Below are 10,806 nucleotides of genomic sequence, written 5' to 3' on the forward strand. Positions count from 1 at the left end.
GGGAAAAGATGTCTTGCACAGAAGTTGAACTGTATCTATTGGATACACCACAATAAATGATGGTACATAATCTCTTTTGCACCCAACCAAGTAAACCTTTGAAATCTTGCCCAGCTAACAGAGCAAACCATGAAGCCCACCATCAAACCTCTGCTCATACAACCACTTAGCTTTTTACCTCTTGGTAATCTGAGTGGGATCCTGTAGACCTGGATCCAGCTCAAAGACCTCGTTGTCCAGCAGCCTGCGGAGCGTGACGTCGGCCAGCTGCTCCATGATGCGGAAAGCCTCGGCGATGTTGAGGAAGGTGGAGAAGTCCCGCTCCTTGTGCGGAGTGCTCACACGCACCGTGTCCGTCAGGAAGACGTTGGAGGTTCGCTCCAGCTTCTGGACCTCAACCCAAGGAATGATAAGCTTCACTGCCATCAGAGAAAAAAACAACAGTGGGTTGGAAACCACTTTTACTTTTCATATTTGGGAAATAAGCTCATTCAGAATGAAATGCAAGCAACCGAATAGGAGAGAGACACATTTTGAGAAACAAAGACCAAGCAAAAGCTGAAATGTCTGTTATTTCTCTACATTCATTCTCCTCCACGCCAAAGGACTGTATTTTCTAGAACCTCTCCCTCAAAATTTTACTTATTTTATAAGTGCTGGACTGGGGAGTCCTGCCTTTGCGGAACACCTGCCGTAAGCTGTGCAGCTAACTCCTTTACAAGTCATTTCTGCAGCTGCCTAGGCAACCACCACAAGAAACAGTTCATGTCAAGAATACAAAGATAATAGGGAAAGGCTTTGCAACCTCCCAGAAACAAAACTGCAGGGAGGTGGAAACCTGATTGCTTGCACAGTACCTTAATTTTTAAAATAAGGCTAACTCCCCTGCAAAAGGAAGCTTTTGCACATGGACATTTTTATAAAGCTTAATTATGACTATAAACTGGGCATTCAAAAAAAAAAAAAAGCTGCCTAGGCATTGGGATCTTCCCATTTTGGTTGCTTTTTACTAAAAAGGTGTACAGGCAAACCTTGCTTTAAACTGTAGTGAGACTTGTTTATAGAAAAGAGAAATTATACGACACTCTTCACTATACTTAAATGCTGCTGAATCATATAAATACAATCAGTAAACAGAATCAGCTTACTTTAGATAACCACTGCAGGATGCTATTTGCCTCTTTCATACAAATCTCTGGGTAGAAATTGTGCTGGAAAGGTCTTAAAATATATTAAATTTCTTCTTAATAACTGTTCAAAGATTCCCAGGATTCTCCATGCCAATAACACCAAGACTACACCTCCTAACATCCCTAGCTGCTCTCCTGATGCCAACAAAGCAATGAAACAACAAACATTGTCATATATATATATGACACTGATCCATGATTATTAATTACCTAAGCAGCTACTCTCAAGCAAGTTCTCTGTACTACACGAACCACAGCTGTCAAGATTATCTGCAGATTACATTTTTTCTTCCTTAAATAAAGCACAGCTGCGTCAACACACACAAACTGTTGCAAACAGTCATAAAATCATCTGGACGGGCACAGCCAAGGGAAGGCAGATTAAACAGCACCACAGCAATAGCACTATTGTTCACACAGGTCACAATCACATAGGCTCTACAGTGTTGGCTGTAGAAACAGCACAGCAGACTGTAAGGGGCCCAAACTACCGATGAAAGGTACAAAGTCTTCTAAGTTTTAGAAAAATACAAGTTTAATTAAAAAATGTGAAAAAAAAATCCTTGGCACGCCCTTTCGAGAAATCGGACGTTCTAAGCCTCTGAAATTCTGCAAATACTTTGAGGCTTAGATAAAAGGGGACTTGTCCTGGAAAAAATGTTCCATGGAGTTTACGCTCACATAAGCCGTAACTTAATTTTATGAGAAGCTGAAAACAGGTTCCAGTATTGCATTCCAGGTCATTTCAACATTAAATAAAACAAGGGGAAGGAGACAGACTTGCCAGAAGCAGAAGATTTAATGCTTTACATATAAAGAGATTTCAGGGGGGATTTTTATCAAGTTAAAACACATTTAAGAACTATTTTTATTGCAACTCATATATTAGTTTTTTTTCCCCCGTGCTGTATTAAGAATGCAATAAATGTGATTTCTTAGCAGTATTTTCAAGACCAGATTTAAACAGATTTAATTTGTGTTGGCTACCTGAAAAAAAAAACCCTCAATGAATCACTAGTTTGACATATAATAAGAATCAGCTTCTCAAACAGTAACATGAAGAACTGTATTAAATCCGGATTACTCAATGTAATACAAGCATTTTATATATGTGACAAAGTACTAGCTTTGAAACAGAAGCAATCTGCTTTATCAGAATCGAGGAAATGGAAAATATTTTAATATATAATGCTTCCCACTGAGCTAGGGAATTTTGTTTAACCAAAAGAAAAATCATGTTCTCATATTCACATTTCCATGCAAATGCATGGGAACACAAAGGCAATGCAACTGCCTGCAACAGTGATCGAAGAGTATATTTTCTATGGTCAAAATGGAAAGTTACAAACATGTAGTTGTTTGTGGGTTTTTTTTGTATTTTCAAAATGGATTATTAGTAAAAGAGATGAGAAGCAATTTCTTCTTAAATAATACAGCATGATGTTGTATTTCCAGTATCATTTAATGATCGGTGGTATTGCACAAACAAAATTTTTGGAACAAGATAAAGGGTTTTTCTCTCTCCCTCCCCCATTATCTCTCATTAATAAGTGTCATTTTTGCTCTGTGTGCTTTGGCAGACTGGGTATCTCAGATTTAATTAGAGAAAGCCTGCAACGATAGCAAGAAAAATGATTGACAAAGAATATTATTTAATACTAACCAGAAAACAAGGAGATGAAACAAGAACTCAAATATCCAGTAAGTATGAAAAGACTCCATTCTAGTCTGCTGAGCAAAACTCAACTTTTGTTCTTATAACAAGTAACAGACTTACCAGCATTTGAAATCTAACTTTGCCATCTTTTGCAGACAAAGTAATTGGCCTGAAATAATATAAGGGAAAAAAGAACCTCTAACTCTAAGCATGTCTTGGTGTATTTTAAGTCTTAAAAATTACCAATTATTATCTTTCTTATCATTACACTAATATACTTAATTTTTAAATCTACAGTTTTGTTTGACTAGCTGTCCCAATATTAAATCCAGACAGTAAATGGTAAAGGTTTCTTAATTGCTGTAACTGACAATTCTTGCTATATTTATAGCAGTATAGATTTATATTACTCTTCTTGCTGAAGTTCCAACAGGATAAACAGGATTTAAAATGTTATTAGCTCATGCACAGTTTTACTAAACAGAGAAATGCTATAGAGTTTAAATGGCTATCTTCACTTTCACCATCTAATATCTATTACATTCATTTTTACCTTCTAATATCTAGTCTGACAGGCTTTTCATTATCACACAATCCTTCCTCTGTAGAGGAAGACCATGACCAAAGTCTTAGAACTCACTGAACTGTACGAAGGTCCAAAAACTCTGGGACACATTTCTTGTGACCTTCCTGCACTGCAGTTCAGAAACCTAAGGAAAACCCTAAATTACTGTTGCTTTTCCTTAAAACCTCTGGATTTTCACCTGGTTCTCCAGGGCACAGCCCTGTTATGTTTCCTGGGCTATTTTCAGGCAAGCAGCTGGACTCTGGCATCCCCGGCCCTCCCCCTGCCACCCAGCAGTGATGACTTTGCTTCCTGGCCTGCGGGAGGAACCGGTCCTTACTCCTCGCAGTTTTCAGCACTAAAAGTCTCTATTTCAGAATATGCAGGAGGTTCTGTAGCATTTTAAGGCTACTTCACCATGGCAAGAAAATGAACCAGATAGCAGCTGTGTCTGCATGCTCTTACAGTCCCGCTTTTATTACTGGATTCATACTAAAATATAAAGGCTGAAGTGAAAACTAAATTAAACAGGATCTTTCAGCTGCCCAACAAAAACCTCAGAAATTAAACTTCACAGGAGAAATGGTCTCTTAATAAAAATTTTAGCTATTCTATTAAATATAGTTATTTATATTGTTTTTCAGCATTAGATTTCTTACACATTTAGACTTACATTCTTTGCCAAGGAAGAAGGAATAAAAACAGAGATGATTGATGCTCAGATAAAGCCAGCCTTGCCGAGGAACTTTCCCTTTCCAACAGCAACAGGAATAATAGGTGATCAACTTCTCTGCTTCAGGAAAATTAAATCTGGATTCAAATTTCACCAGGGCCTCTCGGAACTTCTCAGGGTCTTCCTCCTGCTCAGCAAGCTTGCTGCTCGTTTCCTCCGCAATCAGTGCCTAAGTCCATAACAAGATAATATATAAGGATAAAGCTTTGACATTCACACTTGAGCAAGTTGTTAAAAGCTACCCATTCAAATTTTATTAGTGCAATTCTTTCTTACAAAGGAATTCAAGCTGATTTGCAGTTTTCACAAATGGAGAAATTTCTGTGCTGTTCGCATCTCTCATATAATTTGAGTGTCTCCACATCAAGACTTTTGGGGCCTTTTTTTAAACATAAATTTTTCAACGAGTCTGGCAGAATCATATTTACAGCTTCACTACGGTTTATGATTGCTGTTAGTATACACAGAACAAATGTAGAGTAACAATTGTGCCTACCAACTAGTACCACTTTTCTATCAAGAGGCAATGCAGTGAGATGTGTCAGTAACTTGAAAGGTGCTTGGAACCATTAAAAGCATGGTTTCAAGAACACCTACATAAACACAATTAAGTGTTGAGAATTTTAATGGTGGTATTACAACAAAGGAGTTAAGTATGTATTGCACCACTGAGACAAATAATCTGCACATTACAGCACCTGGAATAATTTGCAAATACCACGAGCTTCTAATATGCCAAAAATCTACAGCAGAGGTGATGGTCCAAACCCTGGATGTCACATTAACTAATAAAACATGAAGAATTTTAAGTATGTGCTGTGGTAGGTCACAGGCTGCCACAGCGTTAGCAAGAGTGATTAATTTTATTTGAGCCTTTCAGTGCACTTAGACAAAGTTGGTTTTTTAAGAAAGCAGGATAAAAACTAAGATTTACATAGTAATTGATTGCCTCTCCATTCCCTTCTTTCTGAACTTCAGAGCCCACTGAAACCACAGCAGAAGGGTTGAAAATCACCCAAAACATTAGGTTCCTGCAGATTTTCCAGACCAAAAAAGGTGGGAAAAGCACCTCACTATAACTCCCAGCAAGGAAAAGCCTGCAGCAGGACTTGAGGTATGTAGTGACCTGCACCCCTGCCAGCCATCACCAGGCTCCTCTTATGGGGTGTATTTTACTAGAACCACAGCTCAGCACTCCAGGCTTTCCAAGCTTTACCACAGATGCCATTATTATTTTGAATCTGGTCTTCAATCACCAAATTTAAAATTCCAAAAGGGTGATCATTTCTGGAAGCCTGCAGCCAGCCAGCAGCTCCACTGCAGTGCCCAGCCACGACTCCCACATCCTGCAAAGCCATCAGCAGTTTCCGTGCTGATCCTCACGATGAAGGTGTCCTTGTGCACGGCCTTTGGCCTCTGTCCCTGTGCTGTGGGGACTGTGGCATCCTCTGCACAGGTTATCACCTACTGACACCTCTGAGCCCCATCAAAAGGGACAGGAGTATGGTAATGGACACAAGAAACTGATGGGATAAAGCCAGGAAGAACACGGGAGACAGGAGGACAAACATAGTAAGGAGGCAAAGCTGAGATACAGGAAGGGAAGGTATTTAAAATAATGTTTTAGAGAGGCAGAGGAACTGTAAGCAGATACTGAAGAAAGCTCAGCCACACACCACAGGCAAGAAAAGAACAGTGAAGCTATAAAGAGATGGGTGGGATAAAGATGAGAGTGATGAGACACTGGCACAGGTTGCCCACAGAAGTTGTGGATGCTCCATCACTGGAGGTGTCCAAGACCAAGCTGATGGAGCTTGAGCAACCTGGTCTAGTGGGAGGTGTCCCTGCCCAAGGCAAGAGGGCTGGAACTAGATGAGCTCTACAGTCCCTTCCAGTCCAAACCATTCTATCATTCCACTTTGTTTTTGAGATGTTTCCAAAGAAATGTGAGTAAAGATGCTGGCCACACAGAAAACCAATATATTAAATTTAGGTGGACAAAACCAAATATGAATGATAACTCCATTACATTATTTCTAATAAATCACATGTAATCAGGCAGGGGAGGGTGAAAATAAGACAGCTTCCTTACCTTCACTTTCCCTTTGACAAAACTAACAATATCTTCTTTATTGTCAAACACAGACAAAGTATGGAGCAAGTTTTGTTCCAGCCATTCCCAGTGCTGGTTTATCTCCTCTGCAGTGGCACCTAGAAAAGCAAAAAGTAGTGTATTGAAACTCACCCTACAAAATAAAATTGAGAGGAAGGAAAAAAGTAATAAACTGCACTATTTCATAAATTCAATATGAGAAACTGAACTTTTAACCTCAAAATTCTCAGTAGTAAACAGGTCAAAAAGGCCTTGTTCATAGCAGAACAGCTAGAGAAAAATAAAAACCTCATTGTTTTAGAGAATTGGTTTTAGTGCTTTTAGTTTTAATTTTTCAAACACTCTCAGCCAGCAGATGCTGCATTAAAAGTCAAAGCAGAGAAACCAGCAACACTTCTTCCTGAGCTGCCAGACTGCACCTTATTTTGACATGATGTTCCTTAAATGGCCAATGGAAACCTTTAAATTACATCCTGTTCCCAAAAGTCCCTGATCTTCCTCCCTCCCTCCATACTGCATGCACACACACACACACTCCACAAACACAGCCCCTGAGAGGAATATGTGTGGTCATAATCTGCATTCTATTTGAAAAGCTCTCCATAATAATTAAAGTACCTAAAAATAAAAGAGTTTGATTCAGCAACATGTAAAGGGTCTACAAGAGCACACTTCTGCAGTTCAGGGAAGAAATACAGTGAACAGAAAATCTTTGACAAATACAGGTTTTCAGATCTTTAAGGCTTCCTCCTCTAAGGGTTTATCTGAGGGTTTTGCTGTTGTTCTTTTAAATGTAGTGTGTCCACAGTAACTCCTGAAATAATATTTCAGTCACCACCGACTTACTTTGGTTCTTTCTGCTTGAAACTGAATTGTCACTGCATCATACAATGACAGAAAGGTCAGAATAAGATGAGCAACATACAGGGCAATCGGGGGAAAATCTGGCCCCTCCAGATCACACTGGTCAGTGATTAAACGTTACAGATAAAAAAGTAAAGTCAGCAAAAGTTGCTTTTCCTAATGCCTCGCTAGTGGAAGAAAGGAGAAAAGTAGTTGGACATAAGAGACACATAAATCTCAGATGAACATAGTAACAAAATGAATCTCAAACAGAAGACTCACTATCTCAAGAGATGATTTGTGTGTACAATAGAGATGCATCACGTTGTTGCCTCACAACAACAAAAAAAATGACAAATTTAGCTCAGGATTTTCCACTTTCCTCTGCTCTGTTTTCCATGCAGAATGCCAAATAGCAAAGAAATTTTCCAAGCTTTAACTTCCTTCACAGGAAGGTCTTGTGATGGAACTTCATAAATATCATTAACCAAGGTGAAATTAAAAATAAAAAAATAATCACAAAAGAAGATACACTTAAACACCCTTTAGGTAAAGGAAACTAATTACATGAGTGGTTAAGAACACCAGAAATACAGTCATTTCATATTGAAATGACTACAAAGTAAATACTGAGTTGAATTTGTATTTCTGAGCAACCTGAAGATACCGACCACAGGGGCAAGCTGATGGCTGCCTCCTGTGAAATAAGCCATGAGCAAGACGCCTCTCACAGCAGAAGCCACACTGCTCAGACTGCTCAGAGCCTGGGCTCTAGCTCTGGCTATCTTCACAGGGAGATACTGCAACCTTCCCTGCCTGCCTTCAGGGTTCTCCAGGGGTTCTGCTCAAACAATGAGAGATCCCTTTGCCACTTTTGTCTGGCCAGGCCAACTCCTCAGCTTTTCAGGTCCCTTCTTTATTTCTCATTTCCACTTCATGGCTTAAAGGCATCCTGTGATTTGACCCCAGCATTGCCAAGGTTTTCCTTTTCCATCTTCGTATGTGCTCTGCACAGCATTTTATTCCACCTTTTACCCACGCTCTTCATGTGCCTGTACCAAATGGATACTTGGTCCAACCACAACCTCACTCCTCCACTCCCAACTCCTCCCCACTCCTAATCCTTTCTTTAAACTCACTTCTCACTAATCCATTTGCTCTCCCTCTCCCAAAAGCTACTTCACTTGATTGGGACTTGAGTTTCTATTTTGCCCACAAGCCTTCTGAAAGGAAAATCTCAAGTGGCACTACACTAGGGCTGAGGTTATTAGTTTTTCTTTTTTTTTTTCCTGTACTGGTATAACATGATTAACCATCTGGATTAAAACATCTCTGCCAGAACAGCCACGCTGGGCAGGGATCAGACTTCCTAGCAGCCCTTGGAGATTTGCAAAAGTCTGTAACACAGATCTGACCCTTACACATATATCATCATTTGAGCCTACAGCTCCAGGAACGGGACTCCTAACATACAATTAAAAATGTCATTTTAATTAACTGCCTAATGATGTGATGGCCATTCCTAACAAAATTACACCAGGAGACTGGAAGGAGTTCCTGGAGCTGCTCCTGGTCTTTGCTATATCACAGGAACCTTAATTTGACTCACTGCTGTTTCCAAATCCAGTAACAAAACTCAAAGTTGTGTTTGTGTGAAGCAGCTGGCTCAGCTGGGGCAGAGCTGGGTGGGCACTGACAGCTGCTTCAGCGCAGAGAAACTCCTCCAGCTTTCTCCAGAAAAGTCCTCCAGCTTGCTCATGCTGTGTTTGACTCCTACTGCCAGGGCCAGCTCTCCCCTGGACACTCATGTCAGGGCTTCACAGCAGCGATATTATTAGGAAATGACTTCTGCTGCCATGGTTCTTAATTTCTGTGCAGCTCTGGCAACTGGGCATGTCCTACACATGCTGCATACAGAACAGAGCCCTCTGCTCTCCACTCTGGTACCATAAATCTCATTTCCTCAGGGGTGAGCATCCATTCAGAAGGGCCAAAGAGAATTTCAGAAAACATTAATCAAATAGGTTTGTCTCAGCGATATTCTTATTCTTAACCATTCCAACGAGGCAAGTTTTTGGTTTGTAGTTCCTTTAATATAAAAAAAAAACAAAAATAAAAAAAACATCCACAAAAACCACCTATGGGCAGTAAGAGTGTGGACAGGGCAAAGAAAGAGCAGCCCCAGAAAGTAATATTACATATACTCAAATGATCAAGAGCCCATGACGGCAATCCTGAGATTATTTTTCAGTGAAAGCTACCTGGCTTCATCAGGGTACTGTAACAGCATGAAGCCCTTAAATTCCTCCATGAGATGGCATTATTTAAATAAAAAAAGGAGGGGGCTCTGCAATTGCAAAAGAAAACTTAAACAGAACAAACAAAAATAGCACAACTATTACTGCTGTAATTTCAGTGCTAGGATTTTACAGACTGGAGCAGATGGGATGAGAACAGCCTTGCGGACTGGTCAAGCACAAACAAGATGAATGGAACAAGCACATTCAGATGGCCTGTTCTGTGTCATGGTAAGGTTGCTGTAATTCACATCAGTATCACTTTCCTGAAGATGAGCTTGATCTTCAGAGGCTGCAGAAACACTCCAAAAGGGATTACTGCACAACAAACCAGGCAATTAAGACGTTCCCTCCTGACAACTTTACCTCCTAAATCATGTGCCATCTTCCAAATGTTCCAGTTTTATTGGTTTATAACCAAGTGTGGTAAGACATTTCACAGTAAGCAAGTGAAAGACTAGACTGGTGAAAGCTTAGAGCAGCTTCTTATTGCAAGGAACTATTACTACCGTATACGTATATGAACAGAACCACACTATTTTGCAAGAGACAGAAAATTAATGCAAAATACCTTCAGCTAAACAAGCTTACTATAGAATTTTAATGTTCCTAGTCAACACTTTCTCTTAATTCCTATCTGGGATTTTAACCAGAGGTTAACAGGTTGTTAAACAAGCTACAGGCAATAGCTCTCCACACGCACACACTGCTAGCTGGGGTTACCTTGAGCTTCTTGAACATGCAGACACTGACCATGCTCAGAACCGTTTTGGTTTTTTTTTGTCTGTGACTCACCAATAGCTATGGCCCAGTAAACTTCTGATCCGTTCAATAACTCACCACATGCAATGGCAGAGTAAACCTGTGAGCCTGGAACCTGCAGCAAGATTCGAAAGGGAGCGACGCGTGCGTTAGAGTCTAACACAGCGTCCAGGGCACCCACCAAGCGGCCTGAAAAGAAAAAGGAGGGAAAAGAGAATAAGTGCCAGCTTTCACTTCTGTAGCCTACAAGTCTTTTCACATCTGAAGCCATAAAATTACAATACAGAATGTAATGATAACCTTCCTTCCCCTAATTTATGCTGTGATTTACAGATGCTCAAAATCTGAAAGGCAAACGAGATTAGAAGATCAAAAGCATATTGAGTTCTTTGTGTTTCTGGTTTTGCCTCATATATATATATATGTATATAACCACAGCATTGAAGTGGAAAGACCTGAGGGCACCTTAAGGAGTTACCGCTCCAGCCCTGCTCTGAAGCTGGATACACACACATATGCCATAAGTGGAGTCTGCCTAACCTGTTCTTCAAAACCTCCCATGACCAAGATGAAACAACTTCCCTAGCTAGCCTCTTCCACTATTTTTGTTTAGTATTCTTACAGGGGAAAAAATAAAAACCACCCC

General features: G+C 40.1%; 1 protein-coding gene across 1 annotated transcript in view; it reads right to left on the minus strand.

Annotated features, from left to right (window-relative positions):
* LOC103776978 (TBC1 domain family member 8-like) overlaps positions 1-10,421 on the minus strand; it is a gene marked incomplete at both ends in the record, with an annotated part of 31,039 nt that extends 20,618 nt beyond the window's left edge. The window contains 4 exon segments of the mRNA XM_008944509.1: positions 179-419; positions 4,086-4,314; positions 6,238-6,356; positions 10,239-10,421. Of these exon segments, the coding sequence (XP_008942757.1) occupies positions 179-419; positions 4,086-4,314; positions 6,238-6,356; positions 10,239-10,421 (772 nt within the window).
* Between the last annotated feature and the right edge of the window lie 385 nt (positions 10,422-10,806).

This window comes from Merops nubicus, unplaced genomic scaffold (assembly GCF_000691845.1).
Source record: "Merops nubicus isolate BGI_N331 unplaced genomic scaffold, ASM69184v1 scaffold32257, whole genome shotgun sequence".
Taxonomy (NCBI): Eukaryota; Metazoa; Chordata; class Aves; order Coraciiformes; family Meropidae; genus Merops; species Merops nubicus.